We start from the raw sequence: 18808 nt of genomic DNA on the forward strand, positions 1-18808 counted from the left end.
TTATGTGTATAATTGTATATACCATCCCACAGAATTGTAAAGGAGTTTTTTTGAGACATATACAATGTAATGCCATCTAGTGGCAAATTATGATATATCCCCAACCTATTCCTACTGTGATAAAACTTTATTCGTACCTGATTTATGGGGAAAAAATGTAAATATTAAAATAGAATAGATAAAATGAAAGAAAAGGGAAATAAAAATGTATTGTGGTACCCGTATATAAAAACAATATCACCATGTACATAGCTAAATTAGAATGCAAAACTCTTAGAAGTATGAAATATCAAACCATGTTGGCTCAGGTCTTCCAATTCATAAATCCACCGGGTTTTTCTTTTAGAGATATCCTTCAGTTGCACTTTATTCACCATTTTTGTTTGCACATTATTAAGACCTAATTTATGTATCTTTTATTGCATTTTATGTAGAAGTTAAGGTTTATATATGGTTTGCTCTTTATTCTAGGAAACTATATTCTAAAGTTGAGTGATAATATGTATATATGTATTGTTAATAAAAAAGCAAAGAAGTAAAATAACTGTACATAACATTTAAAATATACAACACTTACTAAAGTAAGCTGAGAGGCACTGTGCAAATAAATATTAAGGACTTGTTCAAATGGGCACTTTTACCTTTAATGCCTGCAGGAGGCATTTGTTTTAGTTTCTGCATCTACCCCCAGCTGCATGCAAGCAGCCTATATAAGTGGATGTCAATGCAGTGGCTGCTCAGACACAGTCGTATGTCAAAATCTGACAGCCATCCAGGAGCATCTGCATAGCCATGTATGCACACTGTGTTTGGGGCTGTGTAGTCACTCCAGCATAACTGTCAAACTTTGATGTGCACTCCACAAATCTGGCCTTTATGGAAGAGTGGCTAGAAGAAAGCCATTGTTGAATGAAAGCCGTAAGGAGTTCCGTTTGCAGTTTGTGAGAAGCCATGCGGGGATACAGCAAACGTGGAAAAAGGTGCTCTGGTCAGATGAGACCAAAATTGAACATTTTGGCCTAAAAGCAAAACACTATGTGTGGAGGAAAACTAACACTGCACATCACCCTGAACACACCATCCCCACCGTGAAATATGATGGTGGCAGCATCATGCTGTGAGAATGCTTTTCTCCAGCAGGGACAGGTAAGCTGGTCAGAGTTGATGGGGAGATGAATGGAGCCAAATACAATCTTAGAAGAAAACGTATTAGTCTGAGAAAGACTTGAGACTGGGTGGAGGTTCACCTTCCAGCAGGACAACGACCCTAAACATACAACCAGAGCTACAATGGAATAGTTATATCAAAGCATGTTCATGTGTTAGAATGGCCCAGTCAAAATTCAGACCTAAATTCAATTGAGAATCTGTGGCAAGATTTGAAAATTGCTGTTCACAGATGCTCTCCATCCAATCTGACAGAACTTGAGCTATTTCTTTAAAGAAGAATGCGCAAAAATTTCACTCTAGATGTGCAAAGCCGATAGAGACATCCCCAAACAGACCTGCAGCTACAGCGAAAGGTGGTTCTACAAAGTATTGACTCGGGGTGGGGGCTGAGTACAATACTGCAACACTTTTCAGATATTTATTTGTAAAAAATGTTGAAAACCATTTATCATTTTCCTTCCACCGCACAATTATGTGCCACTTTGTGTTGGTCTATCACATAAAATCCCAGTAAAACACATTTACGTTTTTGGTTGTAACATGACAACATGTGGAAAATTTCAAGAGGTATGATTACTTTTTCAAAGCTTTGTACGGTCTGCAGACTGGCTAGGCCATTCTATTACCTTAATGTGCTTCGTCTTGAACCACTTCTTTGTTGCCTTGGCAGTATGTTTTGGGTCATTGTCATGCAGGAAAATCCATCCACGACCCATCTTCAGTGTTCTGGCTGAGGGAAGAAGGTTCTCATTTAGATTTTACAATATATGGCCTCATCCATTGGTCCCTCAATGCGGCAAAGTAGGCCTTTACCTTTAGCAGAGAAGCAGCCCAAAGCCTAATGTTTCCAACTCCATGCTTGACTGTAGGGATGGTGTTCTTAGGTCTTAGTCGCATTTTTCTTCCTCCAAACATGGAGTTCATGCCAAAGAGCTCAATTTTGGTCTCATGACCACAGCACTTTCTCCCAATCCTTCTCTGAATCATTTAGATGTTTATTGGCAAACTTCAGATAGGCTGTATATGTGCCTTCCTGTAGAGGGCGGCCTGCGAGCGCTGCAGGATTTTAGTCCATGGCGGCGTATTGTGGTTTCAGTGGTTTGTTTGATGACTGTGGTCCCAACTGCCTTGAGATCATTCACAAGCTCCTCCTGTGTATTTTTGGGCTAATCCCTCACTTTTTTTATGATCATTCTTACCCCATGGGGCAAAATCTTGCATGGAGCTTCAGACCGAGGGCGATTGATGGTCATTTTGTATTTCTTTTATTTGCGAATAATCACCCCAACAGTTGTCTCCTTCTCACCAAGCTTCTTGCTGATGGTCTTGTAGCCCATTCCAGCCTTGTTTTGGTCTACAGTGTTGTCCCTGATGTCCTTTGACAGCTTTTTGGACATTTGTCCATAGCAGTGCCCAAGAAAGAGATTCTGTGGACAGTTGTCTTTTATACGCATAACAAGTTGTCGTTAGGAGCACATGAGCACATGGCCAGTCTGTGGGACCAGAATTATTATTGGGGATCAAATACTTATTTTAGGCACTGAACTGCAACTCAATTTATAACATTTGTATCATGTTTCTGGATTTTTGGTTGATATTCTGTCTCTATCATTTAAAATACACCTATGATAAAAATTATAGACCCTTCATTTATTTGTAAGTGGGCAAACTTACAAAATCTGCAGGGGATCAAATAATGATTTTCCCCATTGTATGTTTAGTTAAATCTTCCTCTCATAAGAGGAGAGAAAGATACAATGCATCTTTATTGCCATTCAGAAAAAGTAAACATGTAGGTGGGCAGCACAGTGACTGATCACTGTGACAACCAATCAGAGGCTATCACAGCGATCAGGTGACCTGGATCCAGAGGTCCTGGGTCCCGATCATTAGTATGAGACTCAGGTATCCCGGAGAAAGCTCGGTCTATGTGCTGGGAACGCTCTCTCAGCATAAAGACAGGTATGCAGATATGCGGTCCCACAGATAAAAACCCAGTTCAGTGAGTCCATATATCTGCGTACAGCGGGCGGGAAGGTGTTAAACAATTTTCCCAGGTCAACTTCCAGGACGGCTTATGAGAGAGAGGCTTTTCCCACCTAGAACAGAAAACACATGATCCACATAAAGATAAAATGCCTGGGCACACTCTACATATGTGTTTACATTTGTATATATGTAGGGGTTTACATTTTTAAATTTATTTTCTTTTAACTTTAATTTTCTGAAAACTTTAAAACTTTTTTTTATTTAACTGCTGCTGGTATCTAGTGTATGTACAAGTGTGAGGAATATTTGGTCTTCCGGTGGGTGTTGTGATTCCTCCTGACTGCTGTGACACCACAGAACACAGTAGTCACATAGCAGCCAGCGGGATGAACCACTGTACCCAGCAAGGGTCACAATATCCAACACACATCAGAATAATGTCAGCAAGACCCATAGCTCTTCAAGAGAGCAAAGATTTGACTCCCTTCCCTCTGGAAAGGAACGCATTGGATGTCTTTTACAGGGTGATTGTGTTTTATTTTGTCACCAGATACAGTGATGAGTGTGTCATCAGCACACCAGGATAATCCCTAAAGAACATCCTTTTTTGTAGTCATATCACAAAGCAATGTTTTTGAACCTTAGGGACCTTTTTTAAGTCATCAGGGCATATCATGTCCAATAAATCATAATCGAATTTAGGATATCTTATGTATTCATTTTTGCAGTTTACCTTCAGACTTTTTGGGTAAGGTTTTCATGATATTAAATAGAAAATCTGATGATACTCTGCCACCTTCCATCTGAGAACTCAGAACTCTTCCAGGGGAAACAGAGAGCGATAAGACTTGACAGAAGTGTGTTCTTCACAAGATTGGCTGAAGAGAATTACAAATCCTTTTGGCAGGTAAAACAAAACATTAAACATAATTGTATTCTGGACTGACAGCTTGTTATTGAACTACAATGCCCAAGCCTTTATGTAAATTTGGATTTTTACATTGACCTTCATTTGTGGTGTATGTTCAGTTTTGCTGATTTAGGAAATGCTGGTTTAGTACTATGGTGTCCTGTTATCAAGCAGCAGTAAATGACCGCTGCTCTGTTCTCTTGCATTCTCAGAGGAGACCGTTCTCCTCTGAATGCCTGTTCATGAAGCGGTGTAGATCACTTCTCCTAATGAGGAGAGAAGCGATCTACAAACACTTGGAATGCTAGAAAACAGCTGCTGTTACTGTAAGAGAAACCATAAGAGATCAGTCAAACACACAGTTTACTAAACAGCGGTCAATTACCACTGCTTCGTTTGTTGTTCCCCCAATTCTCCACCTCTGGGCTGGAGAATCTGGAGGGAGAATTTTCACACAGATCGCCAGTGAAGGGCTGACAGCACTTGTGCTGAGATGATCAGCGAAGAACATGAACTCCACTGATCATCTCTGGATCCTCAGGATCGCCGTTGATATCAGTTTCATAAAAGGACACCTATATTTGCTGCATTTTGGGAAGGTGTGAATGGCAGCAGTAAGGATGTTAGAGACTTCTAGCAAAATTGGACTTCTTTTCAGTGGACGCTTCATACCCTGGTATTCTTAAACGTCTGTCCCTATGGGCTTTTTTCTGCTTTATGTCGGTTTTGTTTTTTAGTGCTTGTCTATGGAGATGCAAAGCCCATTTTAATTTGGTCATGGAGGCCAACTAGAAGTCAAATGCACCAGTCAGTGAATTCTGAATAATATTAAAAACATGTCAAGCTGGTGTGATTGACACAAGCTTAAATACCATAGATACTGGCCCAGATAGAACAATATTGCCATTAAGGGACCAGGACATGCAATATGTAATTTTATTAAAGTGTGTATAAAGCCAAAACTTTTGTTCAGTTTTGGGTAGAAAGGTTAAAACCTCAATCAGATTATGTTCGCTGTCTGTGCTCTACTGGGGAGACATCCCTCCAGGACTTCCTGTCCTGGAAATGCAACAGAAAATGAGCAGAAATCTCTTCAAAATGAAAAGAATTCCTTTCTTGGAAAGTTGTCACAGGAACAAGTGTCCTCGTTGGGTGAGTCAGCAAAATTTACAAAAAAAGATTAATTCTTCATAGACACATCATAAAAGAACACAAAGAGGAGGATTACTGCTCACTTATCGCACATCATTTCTCATAACCAGACCAGTCTATGGAAGACATGCATGTGTATTTTGGGTCTCAAAGGTAAATTTGAATCGACACAAAAGAAAACAGATAAGTTTGGGACAGCTTTTTTTTTAATCACCATCCAGCCCAATTTATAGCCATTCTCTAACCTCCCCCTTCCCTATTTCATAACTCTCTTATCTGGTTAATGCTGGCCATACACAAGTTTCTAACAATATATACGGTTTTTGTTCGGAAAAGTTCATAGACTCCAAAATCGAATGTTAAACCAGAGTTCCACCCAAATGGGGAAGTTCCGTTTTAAAGACTGGTCCGCCGCTCCCGTTAAGGATTGGCACCTCTGGGTAGCGGGTACTCGAAATTTACAGTTGTGCTCCCCCCTCCCTCCCCATAGTCTTCTGGGACACGTGACAGGTCCCAGAAGACTACTGGACCATTCAGAAAGTGCACCACTACTCACACGGTAGGCACCTGGCTGTGAAGCCACAAGCTGTCACAGCTAGGTGCCCGTACTGAAGATGCCGGCACCACGAGCACCTTGGGATCGAGCGACAGGTGAGTGGCTCTTTTTTAAAAGTCAGCAGCTACAGTTTTTGTAGCTGATGACTTTATTTTTTTAGCATGTGACTGGAACTGCTCTTTAAGAGCACTTTCAAACGACATTCATCATGTCATCAAATCTACTGATGAAAAAATTTGTAAAAATGTTCTTGTGAAAATCTAGTATTGTATGTCCGGCTTTCACGGTTATCTTGGCCCAACCGATGGAAACGGCTGAGGAGGGATACTTGGAATCCGCAGGGATGAAGATGACAACAACTGTCAGGAAGCTTCAGGGCTATAGGGCACTGGAGAACAGGTGAGTATAGGTTAGCTTAATGGATTCATGAGAAGATCAAACAATGTCACTCCTTAGCTAGCCTCTGATGGCAGTTTTATGATCTTCATCAGCCTTAACAAATGTTAGCCATCAACTAATACAGAAAGTCTGCAGTTTAAATCTGAACTCCAGGCAGATTTAAAACACACACATTATGTAGTTCTGTAATAATAGATCATTACACATAAATGTATAAAGGCAAGCAGTATAAATGCTTGTATTTGACTTGACATAAGCCTTTTGCAGTCTACTGTACGGTCTCTACAGCAGAGCTCAGAGAGGGAGAAAAAGCAGCACAAATTACCAGTGAGGTGTGATACTTTGCAAGGAACATGCCGGTAGGAAAAGAGAGCAGAATGGCAGAGAGATGCTCTGCTTCTGCTTACACTGCCCAGATTTTGCTGCAGTTTTCTATGTGTTCCATTTCCACTATAATGTTGGGTTATGGTGTGTTGTGAAAAAATAAAGACGTATGCTGCATGCTTTTACAGCACACCTCAGCAGAGTGAGAATACATTGAACTGAATCAAATGCCATTTTAGGCCACCTCAAAAAGATAAGAAAAAAAGATGCAACACATTGGAAAGCCCTCACCGCCCGTATTCATTGCACACCAGAGTGCACACATAACTTGTGGGCTGGTGTGAACAATCTCCAGCTGAATGACAATTAGTTTAATAGTGTACTGTGTACATATGCACAATTAGAAATTCAATCACATATTTGAACGTGTGATTCAATCGTACCTTCACATTTATCTTCTGAATTTACTATATTAAGTAAATACTACTATTTAAAGTGTTACTAAACCCAGGACCCTGCATTCACTATATATGGTCTCCCACAGTACCCACAATATGGAAATACAATTATTTTAGTAAATATAAACTGCTAAATACTTTTTCTCATCTGCAGTATATAGCAGTCTTGTGACTTCTATTAATGTCCGGCCGAGCATTGGTTAAAGCTTGTTGGGGAAGAAGGGGAAGATCAGAGAAGACAGGATCAAAGAGCCTTTTTACAAAATGCGGAGTACGACCCCTTTGGTTCCACAAGCATGCTTGACTGCATGTACAGACTGATTTTACTGTTGTGGGTTTAGTAACATTTTAAAATCTCATTGGGGACACTCCAAGCAACCCTCTGGACATCTCTCTTGTCTTTCCCTGGGCGGCAGCAAACCACATAAAAAACTTGTATTTCCTTGTGTATGCTTGTCATTAAAGAACCTATTCGGGACCTTTACCCTCCTTTTGTATTTGTATTGAAAACTTAACAAAAACAATTGAATAAGAATTATAATGGCATCAGTGTTTATCTCTTTGTGTTTTATTGTATTTTTAAAAAGAGGTTACAAACAATGCATATGAAGGTTACATATGTACTTGCGTATAGCCAAGCTATTTTTAATGCTATTTATACTTGTTTAATTCTATACAAAAAGATGTTCTCTTGAGATGAGGTGAAACCTGTAGAGGAAATACTGTATAACAAGTATTATATGAGAACACAGGATTTGCTACATCAAAAGCAAAAACAACAAAAACACATTGGGGGTTGCCTACTTAAGTTTGAGAGTGAAAATCTGGTGCAGCTGTGTATGGTAGCCAGTCAGCTTCTAACTTCAGTTTGTTCAATTAAGCTTTTACAATAAAACCTGGAAGCCAATTGGTTTCTATGCAGAGCTGCACCAGATTTTGCACTCTCAAGTATTAGTAAATATTGACCACTGGCATCAGGTCATTTTTTTCTCCTACTGACCACCAACATTGGGGTATTTCTTTTTCCTACTGACCCCCGATGTCTGTGCATTTCTTTCTTCTAGTGAACACCAATATTGAGCCATTTCTTTCTCCTACTAATCACCAACATTGGGGCATTTCTTTCTCCTACTAATCACCGACATTGGGGCATTTCTTTCTCCTACTGACCCCGACATCAGTGCATTTCTTTTTCCTGCTGATCACCAACATCGGGACATTTTTTTCCTACTGACCCAACATTGGTGCATATCTTTCTCCTACTGACCCTTGACATCGGGACATTTTTTTTCCCCTTTTGATCACTGACGTCAGGGCATTTCTTTCTCCTACTGACTCCCCCGACATCTGGGTATTTCTTTCTCCTACTGACCCCCCCGACATCTGAGCATTTCTCCTACTCTTCACCTTTATTGGGACATTTTTTTTTCTCCTCCATTGAACAGAAATGTCGGGCACTATGTTGCATACCTTTAACCTTTACTTTCTGAATACTATACTTTCTGTTACATACTCCTTCTCCTACTGGCCATTGACATTGGGACATTTTTTTCTTCTACTTGTCACTAGCTTTGGGCATTTCTTTCTTCCACTGTCCATTAACATTGGGGCAATACTTTCTTCTACTGACCATTGATATCAGGGCATTTCTCTCTCTTGCTGACCTATGACATTTGGGGCATTTCTTTATCATACAAACCACTAACATCAGGGCTAATTGCTTTCTCCTGCTGACCACTTGCATTGGGGAAATTTTATTTTTCCTATGGACCACTGACATTGAGTAATTTCATTCTCCTGCTGGCCACTGGAATCGGGGCATTTCTTGCTTCTACTGGCCACTGACATTGGGGCATTTCTTGCTTCTACTGGCCACTGACATTGGATCATTTCTTCCTTCTACTGACCAATGACATCGGGCATTTCTTTCCCCTACTGACCCCAGACATTAGCATTTTTGTTCTCCTACTGACCCCCGACATGGGTGCATTATTTTCCCTTACTGACCCCCGACATTGGGGCATTTCTTTCTCCTACTGACCCCCGACATCTGGGCATTTTTCTCCTACTGAGCACTTACATTTTGCACCACTGATAGAACAATTTTCTCTTTGTTGATGAGCAGGATGTTTTAACCGATAACGATATTGTCTCTTCCAGGTTGAACTAGGTCTGTCATTCCCTGGGAGTGTCATCACATCAGCTTGGGTTCTTGGGACTGCTGCACTGAACAAGGCTCATACATCATTACATGGGTGCAGGGACCTTCCGTCATCTACGTCATCACTGGCCCTCCTTGAACCACACTGGATTTGTGGACATCTACATTTATGGAGTAATACGCCAAAAAGGAGTGAAGAGACCCCCTAGAGGAGAGAGGGATAACTCCATCCATCCAGCCAACTCTAGGTGGAAAGGTCCATAGGAATCGCCAAGACCCCCTGTTGGAAAAAGGGAAAATACTCCATCTATCCATCCATCAATCTGGAATAGGGATATATAAATCCATTCATTTCCAAGTCCATTTAAAGGGACACAAGCTGTTTTTGACCTCACTTAACGGTCTGGTCATATAAATCAGGTGAGTGCACACTGGTAAAAGTTTTTGTGGACTTTTTTATATTTCACTAAAGGAAGACAGCTAAATAAGCACAGATTGTGTTTAAAATAAGCACACAGTTTCAGAAGGACTGCACACTAAAGTTGGACTCACATATCTTATTTATAATTTATTGAAAATTACTTTGAATTTTATATTGTTAATGAATAAGTCTGTTGAGTATATTTTACATACATTAGTGGAGCGCGACATGTTTGCATTTGTTTTTGATTATAGTGACGCACAAGTACGAGTATGTGTATGGTGTAGGCAACCCACTTAATCATTCAATATTATTATTATTTATATATTAATTTTTTTTATGTTTGAAAAATAATTTTTATTACACACACAAGTATATGAAAATTTTTTTTAGCATGCCATTCATAGTAGTGTGTGTGTATATATATATATATATATATATATATATATTTTTTTTTTTTTTTGTATATATAGTATATATTTTTTATATATATTTTAGATTTAAAATTATTTTTCACATAATAAATACACCATAGTAGCTCACAAGAACTCAGCTTTACATATAAAGGGGAACTAATGCATCTTACACACGATAAGAGAATCATACGAAAAATTTCACGGAACCACTGATCAAACGATTTTCTCTTCGTTGATGAGCAGGATGTTTTAACCGATAACGATATTGTGAACAAAAAAATCCGGTTGAACAACAGTGAAAATTTTGTAGTTTTGCATATGAACGACTGATTTTCTATGCGATGGTATGACGGTTGTACGAAAAAAATCTATTAAGTGCTAGCACGCATGAGTGGAAACAGAAGATGACTCGGATGTTTTTGTCCAAGGAATCTTCATAAACATGAACGAAAAATCTAAATGTTAAAAGTAGATTGGCCTAATGAGATAATGAAACCAGAATTCTGCAGATTATATTTTATGTATCACTATGTATATAGGCCATGTAATAAACTATATTATACTCATTGCTGTTAATTGTGTATATCGCTCGTTCTGGCCGGAAGGGCGTGGCTACAAGGTCACACCCATACTGCATCACTTCAACTTGTACAGAAGACATCAACACTACGTATTGCCCCTCAAACGTTTTTTTTTAAATTGGTTAATGTGGACCACGATTTTGAACAATGAACGAACGCCTCTCGGTCGATTTCCTAATCGTGTATTCCCACCTTAATATGGGACACCCTACCCACCACCCCAGTCTCAGCTATAGTTAGCACCCCCAAAACTGCTCCAGTGGCCTGGGGCTTTGAAATCGCTGCTCTTCTCCCTCCTCCCCATCAGCATTTCCAGCATGGAGCAGATGGAATTTGATTGGTCAGCGCTGGTCACAGTTATGGCAGTCACCAATCAGAATCAATCTACTCCTTCCCAGAAGCACTGATAGATAAGAGAATTGTTTCAAATCTCTGCCAGAGCGTCTGTGGGATGCTGACAACTGATAGGTACAGGGGGACCAGGGAGGTGGGGAGAGTTTTTCGGCAAAGGTGAACTAACCCTTTATTCCCTGCAAGCCCGCAGCACTGTGCCGCAACTACTTTCACATGGTCGCAGGGTGGCCCCAATTCACTTGAATGGGTTGGCAGTACTGTCAAATGTGACCTGCGATAACATTCGCGACACGGCTGTGTGTAACATGGCCAACCGCCATTCAACCACTTACGCTAGGCTTGCACCTATGCGTTCGTTGCGGCTTGCGTTTGTGTGGACACAGCAGCCCATTTGTAAGAATGGGTTGCTGTACCTGCAGGAAATAGGTCCCTGCATTTTTTTTAAAAATGCAGCCGCAGGGATATCGCACGGTGCAAAAGATTTTCCTGCACCCAAAACCACAGCCGTGCACGTCTGCAAAAGAGCAGCGCATATTTATGTGCTGTCCCGCACATGTAGCAGTGTGAACCTAGCCTTGGGGTGTCTTAGGCCGCAGCACCGTGTACCTGCAGTTTTGTTGCAGGTTAGCTGCGCTTTCCTATAGACTTCTGTTGTGTCCCATGGTTTCAGTGTGCTTTCTGAAAGTGCACCAAACCTGCAGGACGTAATAAAAGTCTATGGGAAAGCACAGATGACCCCGACTAAAACATGCACGATCCACTGCGGCGACCAAAGTGCAGCGAATCCGTATGAAACCGCCCTTATTTTTTTTTTTTTTACTACCACCCAATGCAAGGCCTTTCCCAGTCACTATAAGAAGTGTCCCAATGGAAAAATGTCTCCTCCATTGCTATATAAGGCATGCGCACAAAACACGTCAGAGAGGAGCCTTGCCGCATTGACTTCATGCCGCCGAGGCCGCATGGAAGGCCGGTGGCCATCTTTGTTCCTGTAAGTGTGCTGAAAGTTGTTTTGGATACTCTCTCTTTGCTTTAATCAATACAAAAATACTTCACTATCAGCACTTTCATTTTGTGGCTTGTTTTTGCAAGCCATTCAAGGTGGAGAACATCCTCTTTTTGGCAATCTATATCCTTGGTGGAAAAGTACTATTCGAGCTGTCCCTGTGTACTGTGAGGGTCCTGTGAGTGAGGTCTGGAGTTATTCCTTGTATGCAGTCAGTGTGCCAGATGATTCCTTTTCCTTGCCTGAGCCCAGATGACCGCCGAGGATAAATTATATTTATGCGCACAATATTATTGTGCTTCTCGTGAGTGCAATCACACTACAAATCCTTATCACGGAAGTCACGTGCACGGAGATTTCACGGAACATATTGGACTGATTTTATGCATCTTCATATTTATATTTATTTTTAATTTTTATTTATTGCTACTATTTGTGGGAATTATATACCGGTGTCACTATTGAAATTTCAGTCCCAATTTTTTACGTCAATATAAGATGATACACTTTATTTATGTTGTGATCACTTTAGTGCTCTTATTTTGCGCTTCACGATATATGCATTTGTCACTTTATGATCTTTAGCGCTGCATTATTTATTTATTATGTTATTTTGAGGATACAGAGGTTCATCCTTAATGCCAGCTGCTTTCATATAATCAGGCACTCGCTTGCCACAGTTTTTACTTATGACACTCAATAAAAGTTGATGAGAAAACACCACTTTTCTGCTGTTTTGTATGGAATTACTGGGAGGTAGACCGCGCCATGGGTGCAGGGGACTAAGGAAAAATAAATACACAATTCACGTCTTTGCCTTATATAGCCCCATGCACATGCGCGAACGGGCACGATTTTAGCCTCGAGCACGTGCGCAGACGGGCACCATAAGACCGGCATCTCACACTGAAAATTGCGGGGATCGGATCATTGCTGTACCCTCCAGGAATGGATTATAAAACTAAACTTATATAATAATAAATGGGCCACAAACATTATCCGCATAAAAGCAAAAACTAATATTTAATGTCATCTCAATAAGGATACAAAACATTGAGATGACAGTAGTCCGTTCTGTCACTGGCCGCCATTTTGTCACGGTCCAGAGGGAATACAAATGTCAGCGAGATCGGTATATGAATTCAAGAGTATACACATATGATCTTATAAAAGGTGCATCAGTAGAATGAATTGAATTAAATTGGAGAATCCCATATTGGGAATTACAATAAAGGATAACATAATTGCCATTTTGCTGTGGCCATGGTGGACTAAAGGTGCCAGCAAAGCCAAGATAGTATTCTAATTATAAAAAAGTCACTTTATCATTGTTTATACTAATAAAATTATCCAATAAGAAAAGATTATATGTGGCCTAAAATCCGTATAGAAAACTTATAAAATGGTCTCAGCAATATTGGGTGATCAGCCGTTACATAGTAAAAACTAATACAATAATCATAAAACATGATTATAATTAAAAGTATTGATATAAACAAATGTGAATAATGGGCACTGATGATAATTACCTAAAAAATAGGATATAAATGAGATAATCTGTCTCATGGATAGATAAAAATACCTATCAAAATGGCAAATGAAAATGAAATGCAATGAACTAAAAATGGGGCTGAGATAGATAAAAAAAACTGTAACGTGTATGATAAAGGGCACAGATTATTTGCAATATGTGAAAACTTTAAAGACTATAAACTAGGTAAAAAAATACTGAGCAGACAACCTAGTACAGAGCTCATAAAACCATCAGCATGCATTCAGCGTAAAAATTTTTTTAAAAATGCAGAATGCAAAAAACGCATGTGGATAATGTATATATTCCACAAGATCAGCTATTGTCTATAAAGCAGTTTATATCTATATCTATGTTATGTCCATGAGGGTTTGCATTTCAAAAATCCATTTTGTTTTTAACATAGACACTGCCCGTCGTTTGTGACCACCTCTTCAATGTTAGCAAATGAGATCTATACCTATAAATCTCAAATGTGTGGGATCACTTTGGTGATAATACCTAAAATATTTTGATAGGGAATGTTCTTTTAGTCCTATTTTAATATTGTAGACATGCTCCTTGAGTCTATCTCTTAATCTTCTAGTAGTTCTACCAATGTATTGCTTCTTACATGGACATTCGAGTAAATAAACTACATGTGTACTATTGCATATAATGAGAGATTCCACATTATATGATTTGCCTGTCACATTAGATGTAAATTCATTAATCATTCTTTTACGAATACCGTCACATTTGCATATCACACATTTATTGCAGGGATAGAACCCTTTCATTCCAAAAGAAAAGGAAACGTTAGTAGGTGGATTAATAATATTAGGTGCTATCCGATGTCTGAGAGAGGGAGCCCTACGAAAGGTAACTTCTGGTTGGTCTGGTAAATTACTACCCAAGACAGGATCATTTCTTAGAACTCCTAAATTTTTCATGAGGACTTTGGTGACATCTTTATATTGAACATAGAAATTTATAGTAAATGGACAGAATCGTGTGGGTTTGTCTCTTTTCTTAGATCAAAGGAGTTCTATTCTGTTTAGCGACCTCCTTTATAATTTGGTTCAGTAAAGCAATATCATATCCTTTCTCAACAAATCTGGCTTTCAATATTTCCACCTATGTATAAAAATTTTTCAAGTTGTCACAATTCCTACGAATACGTAAAAATTGCCCCTTCGGTATGTTCTTTAACCATGATGGATGGTGACAACTATCAATAGGTATATAACTATTCCTATCAGTGCTTTTAAAAAATGTTTTGGTAATAATCTTAGTGCCATCATTAATCAAAGTGAGATCTAAAAAAATAATTTCCCCATAGTCATACTGGTACGTCAATTTAATATTAAGATCATTAAAATGAAGAGTGTTAAAAAAATTAAGTAAAGAAAATTCACTGCCTTGCCATAGGAGGAAAATATTGTCGATGTATCGACGATAAAAAATCAACTCCGGCCAGTCTCTTGAATAAATTAAACCCTCCTCCCATCTAGACATAAATTAGCAAGGTTGGGTGCCAATTTCGCTCCCATAGCGACTCCTGTGATCTGTAAATAAAAATGATTGTCGAACCAGAAATAATTGTGTTGCATTGCGTAGTTCAACAACTCTAAAATATATTCTTTTTGATGATGGGGAATGTCCTCTGCCTTATTCAAATAAAACTCTACTGCCGTCATGCCATCAACATGTTTAATGTTGCTGTATAATGAGGCAACGTCGGCTGTGACTAGATATATAGAGGAATCAATAGTAACATCTCTTACATCTGTCAGCACCTGCTTGGTGTCTTTGAGAAATGCTGGAGTAGAAGTGACAAGAGGTTGTAGAAAGTAATCTATATATTCCCCTATTCTGGAACTCAGGGAACCTATCCCACTCACAATAGGTCTACCTGGGGGGTGTATTGGATCCTTATGAATCTTAGGCAAACAATAGAGGATCTGTAATTTTTGAGCTGCCGGGCATAAAAATTATTTTTCTTTTTTATTTAGAATGCCTCCTTCATAACCTTTTTTAATTATCTCTTTGAGGTCCTTTTTGAAGGGCACCAGTGGATATTTTTTTTTTGTTTACAAACGGTTTTTATTTTCAAGAAATAGTCTGTAAAATAACAGTACAGCTTCAAACAATGTGTACAGTTGTAACAAAGCACAGTTGAATTGTACATTCCAAAAAGGCAAAATCGTATCAAAAAAGAAAAAATGAAAAGAAAAGAAGAGAGAATAGAATCTAAGTACATGAGAAATATAAATAAATAGATAGGTAGAATTATATATCTGCCAACTGTACAAATCAGGCAATCCTCAAATGGAATGGCCCTAAGCATGCAGCAAATGTCCATGAGCATCACAGCATCTACTCTATGTAAAACAGAGGCCAATGGTACCGAAGGAGATTTCCAATGTAGGGCAATAGCCCACAGAGTGGATATACAAATAGTATGTATCAATCTCATAACACTAGTTTGAACCCCCGGGATTTGAACACCCAATAGGCAGGACTGTATAGTCAGATGTATCGGGGTACCCACCAGTGCAGTAACTACCTCGGATATCCTGCGCCACACCAAGGATAAAGTTGGGCAAGCCCAAAATGTATGTACCAAAGTACCGGTAAGGCCACAGCCATGGAAACATAAGGGGGACGTCTGTGGATACAAGACGGCACCAGTGGATTTTTAAGTAACAATTTATAAGTTTCTTTGTCATCCAAAATCTTATGTACTTGTTCCATATAGTCTATTTTATCTTGTACCACTACTCCTCCTCCTTTATCAGCAGGACGAATAACCAAATCTTTGTAATCCAAAAGTGTCTTGAATCCTTCATTAATGTGTTGCTGATTATTCCAGTTCTTTATTTTAAGTGTTTCTTAATCTTTAATCACCATATTACGAAAAATGTTAACATGGGAATGTGAGGGAGGATTAAACAGGGAAGCATTTTTTAGATGTGAGGATTTGATGTCACAAATATTATTATTACTTGCCCTAGTTAAAGGATTGCAGATAAAATGTCTTTTTAAATCCAATTTTCTTGTAAACCTGTGTACATCAATATACGTTTAAAATTGATTGAGTTTAGCTTTGGGGGCAAATTTCAGACCCTTATTTAGGAGCAGAAGTTCGCTATTAGTCAAAGATGTCTGGCTAAGATTAAAAATGCCAGTACTTCCTAAGTTCTCCTTTTCTTGGGGTCTATTGACTACTGTCATCTCAATGTTTTTATCCGTATTGAGATTACATTCCATATTAGCTTTTGCTTTTATGCGGATAATGTTTGAGGCCCATTTATTACTATATTATTATTATTATACAGTATTTATAAAGCGCCAATAGTTTGCTCAGCGCTGTACATTACAAAGGGGGACAGAACATGTGACAGAACAATACCAATACAATGCAAAACATGAGGAGATTGAGGGCCCTGCTCTTTCAAGTTTACAATCTAGGAGGGAGGGGGTGGTGGCACAGGAGGAGATAGCTGTGGGGGATGGAGTGGTGGGAAGAGTGGAGGAGGTTGGTCAAGTTAGCAGGGGGTGGGGTAGGCTTCCCTGAAGAGATGGGTTTTCAGGGTGCGTCTAAAGGAGAGGAGAGTAGGTGATAATCTGATGGGTTGGGGCAGGGAATGCCAGAGGAGGGTACAGCAATGATCTGATCCCCGCAATTTTCGGTGTGAGATGCCGGTCTTCTTTAAAATGGCGCCTGTCCACACACACGCTCAAGGCTAAAATGGCGCTCGTTTGCACATGGGGCTATAGAAGGCAAAGACGTCAGCGGCAGGCAGATCCCTTTGACAACGTGCATACGCACGAAACGCATCAGGGTGGAGCCTTGCCACATTGACGTTACGCCGCCGAGGCCGCATGGAAGGCTGGCGGCCATCTTTGTTCCTGTAAGTGTGCTGAAAGTTGTTTTGGATACTCTCTCTTTGCTTTAATCAATAAAAAAATACTTCACTATCAGCACTTTCGTTTTGTGGCTTGTTTTTGTGAGCCATTCAAGGTGGAGAACATCCTCTTTTTGGTAATCTATATCCTTGGTGAAGTACTATTGGAACTGCGAGGGTCCTGTGAGTGAGGTCTGGAGTTATTCCTTGTATGCTGTCCGTGTGCCAGATAATTCCTTTTCCTTGCCTGAGTCCAGATGACCGCCGAGGATAAATTATATTTATGCGCAATATTATTGCGCTTCTGGTGAGCGCAATCACACAAATCCTTATCACAGAAGTCACGTGCACAGAGATTGGACTGATTTTATGCATCTTCATATTTATATTTTATTTATTGCTACTATTTGTGGGAATTATACACCAGTGTCACTATTGAAATTTCAGTCACAATTTGTAACATCAATATATGACGATACACTTTATGTTGTGATCACTTTAGCGCTTTACAGTGTATGTATTTGTCACTTTATGATCTTTAGCGCTGCATTATGTATTTATTAGTGTATTGAGTGTCAGTTGTGGAACTTTTCCTGAATCTCAGTACTGAGCAGACACCACGAGCCTGCTACCTCAGCAGCATTCTAGCCCAGCCTCGCCTGCCGCCATGTTGGAATAGTCCATTCCACTCTCAGAAGGGGGGAAGGCACTACTCGGTTATGGGCTGATTGTTGCAGCATTTGTAAATACATCTCGGTTATTCTCTGTTGTAGCCCGGTTTTTGAGGCAGAGAGGAGCGGTGGACGTATAGGCCGGCAGGGGATCCTGTGAGAGGCGGAGCGGAAGGTGACCTCCCTCTTGACCGGTGGTGGTTTGTTCCTTTTCCGCCCGACGCCGGCTCCGGTGCACATGGCCTGCTAGTAGCGCCAAGGCCGGGGTTGTAGTGTGGACCGAGCCCAGAGCGGGGACAGCATCACGGCGGAGTGGAGGTGACGAGGACTGAGGAGGGGATGCACGGGCCGGAGGAGCTCGCCATGGAGGATGAGGAGGGCACCGAGGAGGAGATGTCGTTCAGTGACCCGGAGGACTATGTGGACGATATCACGGATGAGGGTGAGAGGGGGTGGAGGCTTCAGGGCGGACACACGTGGCTGTTGGGGGGGCTAGCAGGAGCATTGTCCCGGGGGGGAGAGTAGGCCTCTTCCATGTGCCTCCATTGTGGCCTACAAGTCTCCATCATGGCCTGGTGTGATCGTACCTGCAGGCCCCAACATCTGGAGGGAGGCTTCTCATGGTCACATGGGGATGAGCGCCCACCTATACTGTAGTGTTGTACATCAGGTTGTCTCCCCCTCCCAGCACTGTCCCCATTACCCCAGGATCACATTTTATCTGGGTGTCATATGAATAGCCTGGCAACGCATCAAAATCAAAAAAAGGCAGATCTCAGCCATTTTTTTTCGCAATTCACATGCGTGTTGGAGCTGCGT

General features: G+C 40.2%; 2 protein-coding genes across 5 annotated transcripts in view; both read left to right on the forward strand.

Annotated features, from left to right (window-relative positions):
* Nucleotides 1–12620, forward strand: part of KDM8 (lysine demethylase 8 (putative)) — an 87040-nt gene extending 74420 nt beyond the window's left edge. For all 4 annotated transcript variants that reach the window (XR_016313480.1, XR_016313479.1, XR_016313482.1 and 1 more), the window contains one exon: nt 9119–12620. The gene's annotated coding sequence lies outside the window, so the exon portion shown is untranslated. The remainder of the gene's footprint in view (nt 1–9118) is intronic.
* A 5563-nt stretch (nt 12621–18183) lies between these two features.
* The window catches only part of EIF3B (eukaryotic translation initiation factor 3 subunit B), a 36524-nt gene continuing 35899 nt past the window's right edge, over nt 18184–18808 (forward strand). Inside the window, exon 1 of the mRNA XM_089682469.1 lies at nt 18184–18431. Within this exon, the coding sequence (XP_089538595.1) occupies nt 18329–18431 (103 nt within the window). The 5' untranslated portion in view covers nt 18184–18328. The remainder of the gene's footprint in view (nt 18432–18808) is intronic.

The sequence above is a fragment of the Staurois parvus genome, unplaced genomic scaffold (genome assembly GCF_062004578.1).
Source record: "Staurois parvus isolate SC_StPar_1 unplaced genomic scaffold, SC_StPar_1.0 ptg000018l, whole genome shotgun sequence".
NCBI lineage: Eukaryota > Metazoa > Chordata > Amphibia > Anura > Ranidae > Staurois > Staurois parvus.